The sequence below is a fragment of the Lampetra fluviatilis genome, chromosome 36 (assembly GCF_964198595.1).
Source record: "Lampetra fluviatilis chromosome 36, kcLamFluv1.1, whole genome shotgun sequence".
NCBI classification, from domain to species: domain Eukaryota; kingdom Metazoa; phylum Chordata; class Hyperoartia; order Petromyzontiformes; family Petromyzontidae; genus Lampetra; species Lampetra fluviatilis.
In genome coordinates, this window is record NC_136310.1 from 12,168,966 (window position 1) to 12,189,327 (window position 20,362).

The 20,362-nt window shown below is 52.0% G+C and overlaps 1 protein-coding gene across 5 annotated transcripts in view; it reads right to left on the reverse strand.

Annotated features, from left to right (window-relative positions):
• Positions 1-17,074: 17,074 nt before the first annotated feature.
• LOC144945129 (outer dynein arm-docking complex subunit 1-like) overlaps positions 17,075-20,362 on the reverse strand; it is a 29,989-nt gene continuing 26,701 nt past the window's right edge. For 4 of the 5 annotated variants that reach the window (XM_078873412.1, XM_078873410.1, XM_078873414.1 and 1 more), the window contains exons 14-15: positions 17,801-17,894; positions 17,075-17,376 (exon numbers count right to left, since the gene is read on the reverse strand). In XM_078873412.1, coding sequence (XP_078729538.1) covers positions 17,272-17,376; positions 17,801-17,894 — 199 coding nt within the window. In that variant the 3' untranslated portion in view covers positions 17,075-17,271. The remainder of the gene's footprint in view (positions 17,377-17,800; positions 17,895-20,362) is intronic. The other variant, XM_078873415.1, reaches the window with a different exon arrangement.

Sequence of the window (20,362 nt, forward strand, 5' to 3'; positions counted from 1 at the left end):
CACGCTCACCACTCACCCTCACCACTCACCCTCACCACTCACCCTCACCCTCACAACAACCACTCACCCTCACCACTCACCCTAACCACTCACACCCTCACCAATCACCCTCACTGCTCACCCTCACCGCTCAGCACTCACCCTCACCACTCACCCTCACCACTCATGCTCACCACTCACCCTCACCACTCACCACTCACGCTTACCACTCACCATTACCACTCACCCTCACCACTCACTAATCACCACTCACAACCGCCACTCACCCTCACCACTCACACCTCACCGCTCACCACTCACCCTCACCACTCACCCTCACAACAACTACTCACCACTCACCCTCACAACAACCACTCACCCTCACTGCTCACCACTCACCCTTACCACTCACCCTCACCAATCACCACTCACCCTCACCACTTACGCTCACCGCTCACCCTCACCGCTCACCACTCACGCTCACCACTCACGCTCACCACTCACCCTCACCACTCACCCTCACCACTCACCAATCACCACTCACAACCGCCACTCACCCTCACCACTCATCCTCACCACTCACCCTCACTACTCACCACTCATCCTCACCAATCACACCCTCACCAATCACCACCCCCCCTCACCACTCACGCTCACCACTCACCCTCACCACTCACGCTCACCACTCACCATTACCACTCACTAATCACCACTCACAACTGCCACTCACCCTCACCACTCGCCCTCGCCACTCACCCTCACCACTCACTCTCACCCTCACTACTCACCACTCATCCTCACTAATCACACCCTCACCAATCACCACTCACCCTCACCACTCACCACTCACCTCCACCACTCACGCTCACCACTTACTACTCACCCTCACCACACTCACCCTCACCACACTCACCCTCACCACTCTCCCTCACCACTCTCCCTCACCACTCACCCTCACCACTCACCCTCACCACTCACCAGTCACGCTCACCACTCACCACTCACGCTCACCACTCACCCTCACTACTCACCCTCACTACTCTCCCTAACCACTCACCACTCACCCTCAACACTCACCCTCACCACCACCACTCACCCTATTCCAGTTTTTAAAAAACTTGCTTACGTGTCACCAAGTATATGTAGAGGTGGTACGCGCAGGCGGGGAGGATCGTGAGACAGCGCGTAGTGGGTGGCTACATCACGGTCCGCAGGTAGGTGTCCACATCGAGGTCCGCATAGGCCCCGCCCCCTGGCACGGAGGGCTATGTAAGGCGATGCGCAGCAGCACTCGAGGAGAAGTCAACCAGTGAAGACAGAAGACGGAGGAAGAGATAGGGCCCTGAGACCCCTAGCCCCGCTGCCCTTGTAAGGGCCGGGACTCTGTGCGGCTCAGAGGCGAGACCTTGGGATTCACGGCCCGATGTCCTTGTAAGGGCCGGGCTGTGTAACCCAGAGGTCGAGACCCGTGCCTGGCAAGGCGGGTCCGATAGCTCCCCGTAGGGAGAGCGTAGCCGGAAGGCCTGAGAGCGTGGCCGAGTTAGGCACGCGTAGCGTAGGCTGTATCTCGGCTGTAACTGTTACTGTGGCCAAGTTAGGCACGCGTAGCGTAGGCTGTATCTCGGCTGTAACTGTTACTGTTGCATCAGTGTTACTAAATAAGTGCTGCCCCGTCAACTCGTCTCCCGCCGTAATTGAGATATTACATATACACCACTCACGCTCACCGCTCACCATTCACGCTCACCACTCACCCTCACCACTCACCCTGACCACTCATTAATCACCACTCACAACCGCCACTCACAACCGCCACTAACCCTCACCACTCATCCTCATCAATCACACCCTCACCAATCACCACTCACCCTCACTGCTCACCCTCACCGCTCACCAGTCACGCTCACCACTCACCCTCACTACTCACCCTCACCAATCACCACTCACCCTCACCACTCATGCTCACCACTCACCCTCACCACTCATGCTCACCACTCACCCTCACCACTCACTCTCACCACTCACCCTCACCACTCACCCTCACAACAACCACTCACCCTCACCACTCATCCTCATCAATCACACCCTCACCAATCACCACTCACCCTCACTGCTCACCCTCACCGCTCACCACTCACCCTCACCACTCACCTTCACCACTCACGCTCACCCTCACCACTCACCCCTCACTAATCACCACTCACAACCGCCACTCACCCTGACCACTCACCATCACCACTCACCCCTCACCCTCACTACTCACCACTCATCCTCACCAATCACACCCTCACCAATCACCACTCACCCTCACCACTCACCCCCACCACTCATGCTCACCACTCACTACTCACCCTCACCACTCACCACACTCACCCTCACAACTCTCCCTCACCACTCACCCTCACCACTCACCACTCACCCTCAACACTCACCCTCACTACTCACTACTCACCCTAACCACTCACCACTCACCCTCACTCACCCTCACCACCACCACTCATCATAGGCAAAAATATATACACCTGAGCGGTGAGGGTGAGTGGTGAGGATGAGTGGTGGGAATGAGTGGTGAGTGGTGAGGGTGAGTGGTTAGGGTGATTAGTGAGTAGTGAGGGTGAGTGGTGAGGGTGAGTGGTGAGTAGTGAGGGTGAGGGGTGAGTAGTGAGGGTGAGCGTGAGTGGTGAGCGTGAGTGGTATGGGTGAGTGGTGGTGGTGAGGGTGATTGGTGAGGGAGAGTGGTGAGGGTGAGTAGTGAGGAATAGTGGTGAGGGTGAGTTGTGAGGGTAAGTGGTGAGGGTGAGTGTGAGTGGTGAGTGGTCAGTGATAGTGAGTGGTGAGTGATAGTGAGTGGTGAGGGAGAGTGTTGAGGGTGAGTGGTGATGGTGAGTGAGGGAGAGTGGTGAGGGAGAGTGGTGAAGGTGTATATATTTTTGCCTATGATGACAGCAGTACATGCTGACGTTTTGTATGTTAAATGTAAAAGCTAAATGTGTGAATGTGTGTGTCGGAAATGTTAAGCAAACGTGGTGACACGTAAGTATATTAAACGGGAATAGGGCGATTCTAAAGGAATCTACAACCTTCGATGATTCCTTTGTGCGATTCAAAGAATCGATTCCTGGCGCGTAGGAGGTTTCCATTTTTAATTACAGAGTTTTATTTTCATTGATATGTTTTGTTTTAAAGTTTTCAGGAGTTTTTAATTATATTTTTGCCCTGGTCAACGCTGGATATTTCCCATTCGTAGCAGTTTATATCAACTCTATAACCAACTTATATTAAACGGGAACAGGGCGATTCTAAATGAATCTACAACCTTCGATTCCTTTGCACGATTCAGAGAATCGATTCTTGGCGCGGTCGGTTTTACATTTTAAATTACACAGTTGTATTTTCATTGGTATGTTATGTTTTAAAGTTTTCAGAAGATTTTAAAGGTATTTTCCCCCCGGGCAACGCTGGGTATATCGAGTTTATAGCACAAAGTCGTCGCCGGACAAGTGTGGGGTGTCGAGGCCTAGTACCGTGCAGAGTCTCCGGCCTCGCCTAGATTGCCCACCCGGCCGAGGCTGGGTGCTGTGGCCGTTACCCCCCCCCCCCCGCGCTACAATAATACTGTCTAATCGCTATAATTTTATTATCTACCGACCCTATGATAGTAATTGCACACATTGGGGTGGGGGGAGTGAAGAGGACATCAAACTTTGATGAATTTACCTCAGCGTCGCGTGTTAATGCGTGCGCATATTTTTAACGGGAATTAAAAATGGCGTCCACCCCTAAGCGACGGCGTTGCTGCCCGTTGCCAGGGGCCAACCGCCCGTTGCCAGGGGCCAACCGCCCGTTGCCAGGGGCAACCGCCTTCGTGCATGCGCAACGGCGTGCTTCGTTACGTGCCGGTCGGCAATAGTAAGTAATTAAATCAATAAAAAGAAATCGCACTAAATCGACAATCGGTCCGATTTAAAGTTTAGAGACGAAAAATCGGAAATGCCTAAGTTCACCGCGGGGCCGGGGGCGTGCCCACCGGCAAAATTTAATCTCGGCGACCCCACGGTCCGAGAGCTAAATCACCCGGAAGCGAGCGTACGCAGACGGACGGACAGACAGACAGACAGACAAAAATTAATTATATAGGTTAGATGGGACTAGCGGAAGTACCCGGCGTTGCCCGGGTGAAAAATATATTTCTTAAAAACCTTACATATATATACACATATACTAAGGTATTGTGAAAGCCCGGTGGGCCGTTTGTACATTTCTATACCAACAAATATATGAGAGGCTTGCACAAGTCCAAAAAGTTGTAGAAAGTGTGGGGTAAATAGTTGATGTAAAAGGTTTCCGAAAATTGTGGACCCCCCCCCCTCAAAAAATATATTTACCCCTCGTAGGTATATATACCTACACACCTTGCATACAACAGAGTAAGTAGTATCTATTTGTAATAAAGGACTCTTTCACTGTGTCTGTCTTCGTTGTCCTTTATTTGGGTTCTTACAACTTCGCCCCGCACGGCCCTCGCTCAGAGCCTTCTCCACCTCCCGCTCGGCAGCCCTTCTGCTGCCGTCGCTCACGTAGCCTTTTCTCCTGGCTCCCGATGCAGCTCCGCTGCTGCCTTTCCTCTCATCCTCTCCGCCCTTATGCAGTCTCTTGGCTGCTCTCTCTCTGCAGCCCCACCGCTGCTCTCCGTCTCCCCCGTGCCCGGACACCACTGGCCAACGGTGCCGAGTCCCGTCCTGTGGTGATCACGCCACTTTCCACTCCCTGCCCTGCGTGGCCTCCTCCCGTCTTTATTTTTACACTCTCCTCCCGTCTCTTCCAGTTCCCGCCCTTAAGAGCTTTCCCTTCGCCCCACGTGACCTAACTCCTACCCCCGTTACGTCATATCCGCGAGGCCGTTTATGCCTGCATTACACCACCCTCCCCCGTGGAGAAAATTCCAGCCGTCCTCGGCTGAAACAACAAGTAATGCGAGCGACCACCAACCATCAGACTATAACGGACAACGGAGCATACAACGAATATAACAATAATAACAAGAACAAGAACAACATTAATCAACGAAAAGTAAGGGACTTGGACCGCGTGCGGGTCGCCGGCCCGTCCCGGACGAGCGGCGGCCCCCTTGCAGACCGAGAACATGACGGGGTTTTAGGAGCGACAGGATCAAAACTGCCTGTCACTATTGGAGGCCCGCCAACACCACGGTCCCGTTTCCCCGAAGGACTAGAGTCCGGGGTGTCCCGCAATCGTGTCTGTGGCGGGGTCGGAAGGGCGGCGGGGCCCGGTGTCCCCGCAGCCGTGGTAGGCCCACCCAGAGCAGAGTCCCCTGTCTCCTGCGGTGTAAAAGGCACGACAGGCGCTCTTGCAGGGTCAACAGGCACAGGCAAGGGTGCGTCGGCAGCAACAGACACCGGCAAGGCAACATCAGGAGATGACGCATCCGTTTGAGGGGCCACGTATGGTTTCAAGCGAGACGTATGGATGTACCAGCGCCGACATCCGAACCGAACTCGTGCGGACTGCGGGTTGGGAACCTCGATGAGCCTAACAGGCCCTTGCCATGGTTTATGTAATTTAGGGGAGGTCCCTGGCCGCAACTGCGAGCAATGCAGCCAGGCCATGTCCCCCACCTTCCATGGGCACTTCCCCTTTGAGCGTCGAGCGCACCGTTCGTTCCAGGCCTGGGCTTTGGCCGTAGCCATGCGGGCCCCCTCCCGCGCCTCAGTGACGCGGCAAACGGTATCCTGAATGTAATCAGGAAGAGGCTTAGTAGGTCCCCTGACTCCTGTTCCCAACTGCACATCCATCCGCGGCACGTTTTCGCGACCGTACATAAGAAAAAACGGCGAATATCTTGTAGACGCATGAGGCGTCATCTGGTATGCCGAGAGTACCCCAGGGATATGCAAATCCCAATCCGCTTGTTTTTCATTCACCGTGTGACACAGCATGGCGGACAGAGTCCGATTCAGCCATTCAACCATGCCATCCGTCTGCGGGTGGTAGGGAGATGTCCGGATCTTTTTAGTTCCCAGCGCTGCGCACACCTCCCCCAACAACTTTGAAGAAAAATTTCGGCCCTGATCCGTGAGGAGCCTCTCCGGCGCCCCCTTGTCCATAACGTACCCGAATAGAAAGGCGTCCGTAATGGACGCCGCCGACTGGTCGGGCAAGGGCCAGGCCATCGGCCAGCGGGAGAGGTACTCCACCCCAACTAGCAAGAATTTATTCCCCTTAGCGGATGGTGGGAAGGGTCCCAAAATATCCAACGCCACCAACTCGTTAACCCGAGACACTTGAATAGACTGTATTGGCGGCACATATGGGTGTTTAGGCGGCTTCCGCCGGGCACATTCGGGACACGCGCAAACGTGCCCGACGACATCCGTCGTCATGCCGTGCCAAAAGTAATCTCGCTGCAACGTCAATAGGGTCCATCTTCTTGGTTCTTTCGGTAAAGTCACGTAGAAGGGAAGTAATAAAATAATAAAAATAAAACATAATAAAATGAAATAATTCTCACGACGTTTCGGCTACAACACAAGCAGCCGTCTTCAGGTGAAGAATGAGACACTACCAAGCTAGGAGCTTATATATAAACTGGGTTGGAGGTGGAAGAGCGCCTTAACAAAAAAGAATGTGCATATGAAGAGGAATTTAGCATATTCATGGAAAATGCGTAGGAGGTGGGCGGGGGGGGGGTTTCAAAGGCATATTATGCCCATGCATTATGCAGGATCAACAGCACCAAGGGGGGGTGCAGGGAGTAGCATTAACAAAGGAAAGGAATGTTATTGATATGTAGCTGCAGTTACTAAACAACCACGTAGAAAACTAAAGTATAAACTACATAAAAAACTAAAGTATAAACTGCATAGCACCATCAGTATACTTACTATACTCTACAATAAGCTGAGTTACTAACAGCAAGTAATACATTACAATTCTACGTCGTAAAAATTATATTATATGCTTCCATCTAAACTTTATTCTCTTACATCACACGAGCATATACCGTACTATATACTGCCATAGATAAACCCAACATTAAATTATATACTGTATTACTATAAACCACCCTATACCTTATACATTTCAACATAACACTATGTATTATTCTACCCACCCTAATGTGTATCGAAATGGTTTATTACGTCCTTCCAATGATTGCTAAGCCAGAATCCATCTTCTCGGTTAAAATTGTCTCTGTGTTTGTATATGTGGATCGCCTCATGAACGAATCTCTCATGATAGCCAGATGGCTTGCAGAGAACCTCTGTCTTGGAGAAGTCAATGTCATGTGAGCCCACTGAGTTGTAACAGTGATCTGCCACGGCTGAGGTGTTTGTCCTACCGTGTTTCAGGTCAGCTTTATGTTCACGGATGCGGTCCGAGACATGTCGTTTGGTTTCCCCAATGTAACTGCTACCACAGAGGCAACTTAGTTTGTAGACACCAGGGTACTGTATGTCTGGAACCACATCTTTTACAGACGGTACCAGATCACGGATTTTATGTACTGTATTGAATCGGACCTGGATCTTGTGTTTAATCAGGATTTTGGAGATCTTTTTTGTGACCCCAGCAATGTAGGGTAAGGTGATGGTCTTGAAAGGCTCCTCAACAGGATCCTTCTTGATGGTTGGAGTGATGGCTTTGCGGATTGTGTAGTCGGAATGATGGGAAAGCAGGGAGGTGCGTCCCAAGTCCAGATCGTCGGAGCTAAACACATCGGAATAACTCAACAATAGCGCGCGAAGCGCGGAACGTTGTTCCCCGGAATGGGAAGAATTTTCCCCGCACAATTCGGCGATCCAGCGATCATCTGGGGCCGCAGGGCCCGAAACACCGGCAACCATCTCCCGGCGGCCCAGATGGTCCTGGGCCGTAAACGCCGTAGTGGCATGTGCCACAACCGTTCCAGCCGGCACACAAACATTTTCCGTACTCCCATTAAGCACCTGCAAAAATGGCTGCTGGTCCGGCCGGATAATAGTCTGCGCCCCGACGAGCGCTGATCCGCCCGTTATGGTAGCGGACGGCGATAACAAAACCCCAGTTGCTCCCTCCTGACCAGGCACAGGTTTCCGATATCGCAAGGGGATAAGCATCTGTGAGCCAGGTGGAATGTCAACAGATACCTCGGACAGCGCCTGCACCTGGCAGACCGGAGCAGGTCGCCCCCAGGGTGACGGCAGAAATGTAATTTTTCGACCCCCCGGTAATTCGATACAGTTTTCATTAACTCTAATGAGAATGGGCATTTTGGCCAGAAAATCAGTTCCCAACAAACATGGAACCGCAAGGGACCTCGAGATTAACACAATTCCCGAGGCCGACACTCCCCCGATAGATATATTGGCGTCCACCTGGCCCACAATGCCCATACTTCCCCCGTTCGCCGCAACGCAGGAATCGTAAACCGGACGCACGGCCTCCGGTGGGATGCCCAACAGATGGAAAATTACATCAGATATAATGGTCGCGGACGCACCGGAGTCCACTAAAATGCGCACATCAACCCCCTGTATAGAACCCGGTACAGTGGACGAACCAGTAGCGGCCGCGACAACCCGCCGTGCCAATTTATGCCACTGCGTTACCGAGCGACATGGCCCAGTCGATGGCCTCCCGTTATTAACAACACCCGGATCGCATGGCAATGGTGATGAATGAGGTGTCAAGCCTTGCCGGGTGTCTGGTGCATACCGACTTGCCTGTCCAGGAGGGTCCTTCCGCGGCACGTCTGCTGTCGAGGCCTCCTGCTGGGGCGGTCCTGGGATACGGGCCCAGCAGTCCCTGGCGTAATGGCCCTTGCGACCGCAGCGGAAGCACTCGATGGCGTTACGCCGCACCGCAGTCCCCCCATCCCGACGCTCCCGCGTCGGCGGCGCAGATCGCGGCCCCGGTCCACCGCGGGCCGACCACTGCGCAGAGGCGGCTGTCAGCTCCTGCGGGCACCCCCCGTCAGGAACGTACACCGTCTTCTTGGGATTCCAACCCACGGCACCTCCTTCGATGATGGGCCCCCCCGTCCACGCTGTGACTTGCTTTCAGCGGCATAGATTAAACTGGGCATCGAGACACTTTGCGGCCGCCCGGGATGTCAGCTTCTCATGGACACACACCGGCATAGGGATCCCCAAATCCCTGGACAGCTCGAGCATCTTTCCCAAAATCAGGGGTTCGAGTAGGTCAGGCTCCGTCTCCGGGTATGCGGCCATGGCTTACTCCAAGACAGCACCCCTGTATGCCACCGGCGACTCTTCGGGTGCCCGCTGGCGTTGAACGAATCGGCAGTGAGCATCATCCGGTGGCTCGTACGCATCCGCCATCTCGTCAAAAACTCCTCTCAGTGTCTTCTTTTTCTCGGCCTTGATGGAACGGAAGAATCGGACCGGCTCGTCGTCGAGAAGAGTTGGCAGAACTTCCAGGGCCTCTGCGTCAGTCCACCTAGCGGAGCGCACCGCCGCCAAAAATCTGCAGGCAAAAGCACTCCAGTCGCCACCGATGGAGAATTCTTTAACAGTTGTCAAGTGACGGCTGCGACTCCTCGCTCCGCCGTCCTCCGCAGGCGACTCGTCGCGTGGCATATTCAAGATGGCGTCGCACCGCAACGTGTCAAAGATGGCGGCCCCCCGCCTCGGAGGGCGCAAGATGGCGGTTTCCCGCTGTTCTTCCCCTGCCACGCTCAAGATGGCGTCTTCGTGCCGCGAGGCAGAGGGCGCTGGCAGCGCAGGCAAGGCCGCGACCTGCCGATCACCCCCGGGCCTCCCCGACGCCGGCGCAACTGTGTGACGAGGTCACACAGTTGCGCCAGTACGGTCTTCAAGGTCTCCAGTTGCGCCGCCATCTGCCTCCATCGTAGGTCAGCGTCCTCCGGCGCGGGCGGGTCCACCGACGCGGCGACATCTTGAACTCCCGGACCAGCACTCATTCCCGCTCGGATTTCCTCCTCCATCGCAGGCAGGTCCACTGCCTGAGGAAGGTCGTCATTGTCGGATGATGTAGCAGACGATGGTGCAGGAAAATTCTTTCTTCTGAGCTGTTTTGACATGCCGTTTCACTTCTGACACTAGTGTAATAAAGGACTCTTTCACTGGGTCTGTCTCCGTTGTCCTTTATTTGTGTTCGTACAACTTTGCCCGCACTGCCCTCGCTCAGAGCCTTCTCCACCTCCCGCTCGGCAGCCCCTCTGCTGCCGTCGCTCCCGTAGCCTTGCTGCTGGCTCCCGATGCAGCTCCGCTGCTGGCTTTCCTCTCAGTCTCTCCGCCCTCGACCTGCAGCCCCTCGGCTGCTCTCTGCAGCCCACTGCTGCTCTCCGTCTCCCCCGTGCCCGGACACCGCTGGCCAACGGTGCCGAGTCCCGACCTGTGGCGATCACGCCACTTTCCACCTCCTGCTCTGCGTGGCCTCCTCCTGTCTTTATTCTTACAATCCTCCCCTGCTCTTCCGGTTCCTGCCCTTAAGAGCTCTCCCTTCTTCCCACGTGACCCAACTCCTCCCCCCTGTTACGTCATATCCGCGAGGCCGTTTACGCTCGCATTGCAAATGTGTGTGTCTGTAAGAAATGTTAAGCATACTTGGCGACACGTAAGCAAGTTTTTTTTAAAAACGGGAATAGGGTGAGTGGTGGTGGTGAGGGTGAGTGGTTAGGGTGAGTAGTGAGGGTGAGTAGTGAGGGTGAGTGGTGAGCGTGAGTGGTGAGTGCTGAGCGTGAGTGGTGAGGGTGTGATTGGTGTGGATGAGTGGTGAGTAGTGAGGGGTGAGTGGTGAGGGTGAGCGTGAGTGGTGAGGGTGAGCGGTGAGGGTGAGCAGTGAGGGTGAGTGGTAATTGGTGAGGGTGTGATTGATGAGGATGAGTGGTGAGTGGTGAGGGTGAGTGGTTGTTGTGAGGGTGAGTGTGAGTGGTGAGAGTGAGTGGTGAGGGTGAGTGGTGAGGGTGAGTGGCGGTTGTGAGTGGTGATTAGTGAGTGGTGAGGGGGAGTGGTGAGCGTGAGTGGTGAGGGTGAGTGGTGAGCGTGAGTGGTGAGGGTGAGTGGTGATTGTTGAGGGTGCGATTGGTGAGGATGAGTGGTGATTTGTGAGGGTGTGATTGATGAGGATGAGTGGTGAATAGTAAGGGTGAGTGGTGAGGGTGAGTGGTGAGCCTGAGTGGTGAGGGTGAGTGGTGAGGGTGAGTGGTGATTGGTGAGGGTGTGATTGGTGAGGGTGAGTGGTGATTGGTGAGGATGTGATTGGTGAGGAAGAGTAGTAAGGGTGAGCGGTGAGGGTGAGTGGTGGTTGTGAGTGGCGGTTGTGAGTGGTGATTAGTGAGTGGTCAGGGTGAGTGGTGAGGGTGAGTGGTGAGCGTGAATGGTGAGTGGTGAGGGTGAGCGGTGAGGGTGAGCGGTGAGCGTGAGTGTTGTATACTTGGCGACACGTAAGCAAGTTTTTTTTTTTAAACAGGAATAGGGTGAGTGGTGGTGGTGAGGGTGAGTGTTGAGGGTGAGTGGTGAGTGGTTAGGGTGAGTAGTGAGGGTGAGTAGTGAGGGTGAGTGGTGAGCGTGAGTGGTGAGTGGTGAGCGTGACTGGTGAGTGGTGAGGGTGAGTGGTAAGGGAGAGTGGTGAGGGTAAGTGTGGTGAGTGGTGAGGGTGAGTGGCGGTTGTGAGTGATGATTAGTGAGGGGTGAGTGGTGAGGGTGAGCGTGAGTGGTGAGGGTGAGTGGTGAGCGGTGAGGGTGAGCAGTGAGTGGTGATTGGTGAGAGTGTGATTGATGAGGGTGAGTGGTGAGGGTGAGTGGTTGTTGTGAGGGCGGGTGGTGAGGGTGAGTGGTGAGGGTGAGTGGCGGTTGTGAGTGGTGATTAGTGAGTGGTGAGGGTGAGTGGTGAGCGTGAGTGGTGAGGGTGAGTGGTGAGCGTGAGTGGTGAGGGTGAGTGGTGATTGGTTAGGGAGAGTAGTGAGGGTGAGTAGTGAGGGTGAGTGGTGAGCGTGAGTGGTGAGGGTGAGTGGTGATTGGTGAGGGTGTGATTGGTGAGGATGAGTGGTGATTTGTGAGGGTGTGATTGGTGAGGATGAGTGGTGAATAGTAAGGGTGAGTGGTGAGGGTGAGTGGTGAGCCTGAGTGGTGAGGGTGAGTGGTGAGGGTGAGTGGTGATTGGTGAGGGTGTGATTGGTGAGGGTGAGTGGTGATTGGTGAGGATGTGATTGGTGAGGAAGAGTAGTAAGGGTGAGTGGTGAGGGTGAGTGGCGGTTGTGAGTGGTGATTAGTGAGTGGTCAGGGTGAGTGGTGAGGGTGAGCGTGAATGGTGAGTGGTGAGGGTGAGCGGTGAGGGTGAGCGTGAGTGGTGTATACTTGGCGACACGTAAGCAAGTTTTTTTTTTTTAAACAGGAACAGGGTGAGTGGTGGTGGTGAGGGTGAGTGTTGAGGGTGAGTGGTGAGTGGTTAGGGTGAGTAGTGAGGGTGAGTAGTGAGGATGAGTGGTGAGCGTGAGTGGTGAGTGGTGAGCGTGACTGGTGAGTGGTGAGGGTGAGTGGTGAGGGTGAGTGGTAAGGGAGAGTGGTGAGGGTAAGTGTGGTGAGTGGTGAGGGTGAGTGGCGGTTGTCAGTGATGATTAGTGAGGGGTGAGTGGTGAGGGTGAGCGTGAGTGGTGAGGGTGAGTGGTGAGCGGTGAGGGTGAGCAGTGAGTGATGATTGGTGAGGGTGTGATTGATGAGGGTGAGTGGTGAGGGTGAGTGGTTGTTGTGAGGGCGGGTGGTGAGGGTGAGTGGTGAGGGTGAGTGGCGGTTGTGAGTGTTGATTAGTGAGTGGTGAGGGTGAGTGGTGAGCGTGAGTGGTGAGGGTGAGTGGTGAGCGTGAGTGGTGAGGGTGAGTGGTGATTGGTGAGGGTGAGTGGTGATTGGTGAGGGTGTGATTGGTGAGGATGAGTGGTGAGTAGTGAGGGTGAGTGGTGAGGGTGAGTGGTGAGGGTGAGTGGCAGTTGTGAGTGGCGGTTGTGAGTGGTGATTAGTGAGCGGTGAGGGTGAGTGGTGAGGGTGAGTGGTGAGCGTGAGTGGTGAGTGGTGAGGGTGAGTGGTGAGGGTGAGTGGCGGTTTTGAGTGGTGATTAATGAGGGTGAGTAGTGAGGGTGAGTGGTGAGCGTGAGTGGTGAGTGTTGAGCGTGACTGGTGAGTGGTGAGGGTGAGTGGTGAGGGTGAGTGGTAAGGGAGAGTGGTGAGGGTAAGTGGTGAGTGTGGTGAGTGGTGAGGGTGAGTGGTGAGGGTGAGTGGTGAGAGTGAGTGTGAGTGGTGAAGGGTCTGTGGTGAGTGTGAGTGGTGAGGGGTCTGTGGTGAGTGTGAGTGATGAGTGATAGGTGGTGAGTGGTGAGGTGTTGAGTGTGAGTGGTGAGGGTGAGTGGTGAGGGTGAGTGGTGAGGATGAGTGGTGAGAGTGAGTGGTGAGGGTGAGTGGTGAGGGGTCTGTGGTGTGAGTGGTGAGTGTGAGTGGTGAGGGGTCTGTGGTGAGTGTGAGTTGTGAGGTGGTGAGTGGTGAGGTGGTGAGTCTGAGTTGTGAGTGTGAGTGGTGAGAGTGAGTGGTGAGCGGTGAGAGTGAGTGGTGAGTGGTGAGAGTGAGTGGTGAGGGTGAGTGGTGAAAGTGAGTGGTGAGAGTGAGTGGTGAGGGTGAGTGGTGAGGGTGAGTGGTGAAAGTGAGTGGTGAGAGTGAGTGGTGAGGGTGAGGATCAGTGGTGAGTGGTGAGAGGTGAGTGGTGAGAGGTGAGTGGTGAGGGTGAGTGATGGTGAGTGAGAGGTGAGGGTGAGTGGTGGTGAGTGGTGGTGGTGAGGGTGAGTCTTGAGGGTGAGTGGTGAGGATGAGTGGTGGTGGTGAGGGCGAGGATGATTGGTGAGGGTGAGCGTGAGTGTTGAGGGAGAAGGGTGAGTGGTGAGGGTGAGTGGTGAGAGAGTGGTGAGGGAGAGTGGTGAGGGTAAGTAGTGAGGGTGAGTGAGTGGTGAGTGTGAGTGATGGTGAGTGGTGAGTGTGAGTGGTGAGTGATAGTGAGTGGTGATGGTGAGTGGTGAGGGTGAGTGAGGGAGAGTGGTGAGGGAGTGGTGAGGGTGTATATATTTTTGCCTATGATGACAGCAGTACATGCTGACGTTTTGTATGTTAAATGTAAAAGCTAAATGTATGAATGTGTGTGTCTGTTGGCGACACGCAGTTTGTTAATAAGGGAATAGGGCGATTTTAAAGTAATCTCCAACCCTCGATTCCTTCGCAACGATTGCAAAGAATCGCTTCTTTTCGCGCTTGGGCCACATTTTTAATTAAAGAGTTTTATTTTCATTGGTATGTTATGTTTTAAAGTTTTCAGGACTGTTTAATTATATTTTTGCCCCGGTCAACGCCGGATATTTCCCATTCGTAGCAGTTTTTATCAACTATATAACCAACTTATATTAAACGGGAATAAGCCGATTACTAAAGGAGTCGACAACCTTCGATTCCGTTGCGCGATTCAGAGAATCGATTCTTGGTGCAGTCGGGTTTAAAACTTTTATTACACAGTTGTATTTTCATTGGTATGTTATGTTTTAAAGTTTTCAGAAGATTTTAAATGTATTTTCCCCCTGGGCAACGCTGGGTATATCGAGTTTATAGCACAAAGTCTTCGCCTGACACGTGTGGGGTGTCGAGGCCTAGTACCGTGCAGAGCCTCCGGCCTCGCCTAGATTGCCCACCCGGCCGAGGCTGGGTGCTGTGGCCGTTACCCCCCCCCCCCCGCGCTATAATAATACTGTCTAATCGCTATCATTTTATTATCTACCGACCCTATGATAGTAATTGCACACATTGGGGTGGTGGGGGAATGAAGAGGACGTGAAACTTTGATGAATTTACCTCAGCGTCGCGTGTTAATGCGTGCACATATTTTTAACGGGAATTAAAAATGGCGTTCACCCCTCAGCGACGGCGTTGCTGCCCGTTGCCAGGGGCCAACCGCCCGTTGCCAGGGGCCAACCGCCCGTTGCCAGGGGCAACCGCCTTCGCGCATGCGCAACGGCGTGCTTCGTCACGCGCAGGTCGGCAATAGTAAATAAATAAATAAAGAGAAATCGCACTAAATCGATAATCGGTCCGATTTAAAGTTTAGAGACGAAAAATTGGAAATGCCTAAGTTCACCGCGGGGCCGGGGGCGTGCCCACCGGCAAAATTTAATCTCGGCGAACCCCACGGTCCGAGAGCTAAATCCCCCGGAAGCGAGCGTACACAGACAGACGGACAGACAGACAGACAAAAAATGTATTATATAGGTTAGATTGTGTGGCTTGTCTCTAATTTCCCATTCATGCAGGTGTGCAACATCGGTCCGTTGATGTTCTGATGTGGTTGTCAGGGCTGTCACAGGACCCCCCCCTGGCGTGCCCGGGGAGTTGCGCGCCCTCTGACCTGTTGGCAAACCACGTGGGCTGTGGACAAGAGGGCCGGGACTCGACTCAGCCCTTGTCCAAAGTGCTCGTCACGACGCCCCAGCCACACCGGGGTGGGACGCACACTCATTATCGCTGTGAGCCTTGTTCAGTGAATCTCCGCGACCAGATTTGGGCACTATCCACTGGGCCATGAGGTGGTAATATTGCACCAAGCTGAAGTTTCACTTCCCGGTGTGGCTGCCCACATTTAAAACGCACCGCGCGCACTGCGCTGCAACGGGACAATGAATCCGCAACAGCATGAAGGATAAACTTATGTTCATGCGCAGGGAAGCTAATCAGCATCAATGGGCGACCTAATATGGGATTTTTCGATCCACAAATGATTCATTATATCCTGTTACAGCAATGTAACTCACAGTGTTGATATAACCCCCCCTCCGAGCAATGCACACGCACGCACACGTAACCCACAGCCCTTCCTCACCTGACCGCTGCATGACTCACGTTACGAGTTGCGAAAGGGGTATCCTTCGGATCCAATGACCACTGTTGCGGTGCCTATGCCCGCCTTGTCTTATTGTCCCTAATTACCTACGTGACTCTACTCGGGTTTAGCCCAGAAAAGGTGTGAGCTGTGTCACCGCAGGTTTATATGTTCAATACAGACGTCCAGCCCACTCTTTTTGGATCAAGTTTTGAAGAATTTAAAAAATGTTTTTGTAAAAAAAAAAATTACACATCCAATCAGCCACACTCTAATCCAGTGTTCTTCACTAATTTTCAGAGGGGGGCCACTTTTGCCGATAAGACAAAATCAGTGTAAGGGCCGCCACATATTTGAAAACATTGGGGTTTGACAGCATGCTGGGGTGTTTTCACATGTGTATTATTGTCAGGGGCCACCAGTGACCCGAGGGCTTTGCAATGAAGAACACTACATTAATCTGATATGTATTACTGTACTTTTGTGGAAAACTGGAACCAAAATCTAATAAAGTTTTTAACTCTAAACATCTGGCAGTTCACCTGCATTGGTTCAAGCAAGACTGCTCATTACTCACTGAATGTCTAAACCGGTCCATATTGCTTGTGTTGAACCAATTCTGCCGGTATTATCCACTTCCAACAGACCGTGCAAGCCAATGAGACGTGTGAAAAACACTTGTTATTTGGAGGCAAATATGGATATTAGACGTTATCTCTGATTATTTATTTCTGTAAGATTTATTGGATTAAGAATATTTGCAAAAACACTGCATAATCAATTATCACAGCAAGGCACAACACAATCATTTAATCACCGTGATCTGACAATTTTAGCAGAGAGTAATTTTAACTGCTGCTAATGCAGCATCAATCTAATTTATATCCCCAGGGCACATTGTAGGCCTCTCGTGGCTGCAGAGGTCACATATTCCAATTACATACAACGCAAGGTGAAGTGACGGAGCAGTGGTTAGTGCACTGCACGATATACCTGGTAACCTGTGCTCAATTCCCAGCCAGAACAAACATTAGTGGCAAGTGACATCTGAACTGGTCCAAGTCCTCTTCCCTTTACCTAACTTCACCAAGCAGCATTGTTGTCGTATGGCCAAACAATCCCCACAACTGATAGTCACGGGCAAGCTTTATCCAGCAGTGGATCCACGAAAGGCTGCACATTATAATATACTCTCACATGCATGAGTCAATGCTTGGACCCAGAGCATAAGGATCGATTCCAATTATGGGATAGATGCACCGTCACACGATTATTAACTGACCAAACTGAACATTTCAACAGCGCCATCAAGAAAAGACCTCTAAAAAAATAACAGTGGAGTTGGGTGTATCAGCCCGGCCAGAGGAACCTGGGGCTGGAGCCCTTTCCCACTCTGCCGGGCCAAGGTTCTTAATGACGCTCCCTCCGCTCAGACATTGGAGCCCTTGTGTCGTGAGGTCCATCCTGCTCTAGCTGTGGCCTCCCCCCACCAGCCCTCTCCTCCCTGCGTAACACCTGCTCGCCACACAGACACACTTATTGTGGGGTACAACAAAGAGCCCCCATGTAGACTTCAGATTGTTTGGGGCAAGTGCTGTTAGCGAGCACCTATGAAGGCCGGCATGGCACACAAAGGGGTGGGTAACCAGCACAACTTCCGGCCGCCTTTGTCTCCACAGTGACGATGTTTAAATACCACATAAGGTACTTACTTGAGGCCGAGTCGACCTAGGGGAGGTCCAGGACCGGTTCAGATAATCGTTACTGGTGTTGGCCATGAGCAGGAACTGAACTCGGGTCACTAACCGCTACATTACCGCTCCCCATAGGGGCTTAAATAAACACGCACACACACACATTCACTGTGGTGCTTAACACACACAAAAACTCACTCGGAGACAAGACTTAGGGTGAAATAACAGAAAAGTGGAACACTCACCCCCCTGATGATCTTCTCGCGAAGTTCGGCTTGCGTGAGTGGGCGCTGCTCTTCCTCCGAAACCGATGACTCAGAGCCACTGTCCTGTTCCCCTCTACCATAACACAGCACCAATGTGGCCACGCGTGTGAGTGTGCGAGTGTGTGAATGAGAATCCTCTTTGTGAATGTGAGAGGGTGTGTGTGACTGAGTGTCCCTTGCCAGCCATGCCAAGAGGCTTGTGAAGCCCCAGTCTGGTTTCAAACCGGCATGGTCCTGCAAATATGTCATACAGTTGGTCCGTCTGCTACAGCAGAAGTATAGGGCATTTTAACAGGACCTACATCTCTGCTGTGTTGACCTGGTCAAGGTCTATAATACGATTAATAGGCCATGGATTTGGGATATTCATGTTTTCGGTAGTTAAATGGTGGGCAGGCCCGTGTAAATCTACATGACCAGTAGTCAGAGCAATTTCCTATTGTCTCTGTGCAAAAGGGATGTCCTCTGGTCCCTACACTATTGAACAGATTAATTTCCATATGGTACAGCAACAATGGGAGGCTGACTGATGTCCTGGTGAGGTCAAGGGATGGCTCCATACTGGTCAACCATGTTATGTATGGTGATGATGATCACTCTGAGAAGGAGTTAGACATGCTTTTGTTAAATCTGGTGCATGCAACAAATAGGTGGGGCCTTACCATAAGCCCCACCAAAAACAAAGCAAATATCAAATTTGTAATGGGGTAGTTGTGGAGAGTGGAGGAGTTCACATACCTAGCCAATGTGCTTATGACCAGCTCCGGTTTGGCAGCAGAGGTTTCACTTCCAATCAGTCAAGCGGCATTATCTTTTCATCGGCTCTGTGCAAATCTGTATGGAAGCTGCCTGAACTATCACCCCATAAGAAGCTATTGGTCATTTTGGCAACAGTTATGCCCTCTCTTCACTAGATTTGCAAAACGTGGATGCCTTTAAAGGAACATCTGGACCGGCTTGCAACTTTCTGGCTGGCCTGTCTATAATCGATCCATCCTGAGTTTAATCAGACTGGATTGTGTGAGCTCACAGATCCTTGAAAAAGTGAGCTCCTTGAGCAGGTGAGGCTGTTTATCTGGGTCATGTAGCCTGCATGCCCAGCCATCGCATACCCCAGTAGCTTATGTTTGCTTGGAGAGAAGGGGATACATTTGCACAGTACAGGCTAGAAAAGAAGTGGGCTGAAGTGGTACAGGAGGATATGGAGCCCAATGGACTTGCCGATTATTTGTACCAGCAGTGTCAAGATCAGCCTCTATGGAGGAGCCTCGTGAAGGATGTTATTGGGCAGTTGGAGGCAGTCGCCCTCCAACAAAGTTGGCACAATGGGGAGCACAGGTGGTGCATCTGCCGGGTCCCTTGACCTCCTGCCAGGGAGCCTTCAATACTTCCCCTGACCTGAAAGTGCACCTAGGCTGCCACAAGCGCTGTGGAGAGGTCGCCGCCACTTAGTGACGAATAGTAGCTGTTGTGTGTTGGAGAGCAATCGTATTGTGGTTAGCAAACTGAACAATGAACCTGGTGAATGGAGTAAGATTGCTGCTTAATTTGGGAGCTTTCGTGACTGCAGGAATTATTCTTTGGTTCTTTTCGGTTAAGTCACGTCTAAAAATAAAATAATAAATCAAAATAAAACAACACATTACGACGTTTCGATTGCAACACAAGCAATCATTATCAGGCATAAAAGAAAATAGCAACAAAAATCTAACTAGAAAACTATAGACCGACATACAAGCAGACAGACATCACAACGGCACACATAGAGAGGAGTATACAGGCACACGAAAATTAAATAACCTAGTAAAATATTGAAATGTGATGTAATACAACACAGAGAGTCGGTTAACACACAATTAACGCATGGCCTGGTTGACTACGTGTTTCAAAATTTGCTAAGTTAGAATTTTAAGTGTGAGCAACAAATATCTAACTAGAAAACTATAGACAGACATACAAGCAGACAGACATCACAACGGCACACAGAGAGAGGACACAAATTGGCTGTGTGAGCAACAAACATCTAACTAGAAAACTATAGACAGACATACAAGCAGACAGACATCACAACGGCACACAGAGAGAGGACACAAATCGGCACAAAGAGATGGTCGTTTCTTTGACGGTCCCTTAAATATAGAGAGGAGGGGGAGGGGACGGGGGGAGGGAGAGGGCGGGGAGATCAATGAGTGCACGCCAACGTACTACCATTGTAAGTGAGATGATAGACGCGGCACGGGAGGCAAACCTGAAAATTAGGACAAACGCGGCACGGGAGGCAAGCCTGAAAATTAGGAGACAAGCACACGAAAATTAAATAACCTAGTAAATTATCGAAATGTGATGTAATACAACACAGAGAGTCGGTTAACACACAATTAACGCATAGCCTGGTTTATTACGTGTTTCAAAATTTGCTAAGTTAGAATTTTAAGTGTGAAATTTCAAGGAGAGGACACAGGCAGAGAGAACAAATAGCCAGAAAGAAAAAAGGATAAGTTTAAAACTTCCCCGTAGAAGTGGTTCAATCTTAATTTGGGA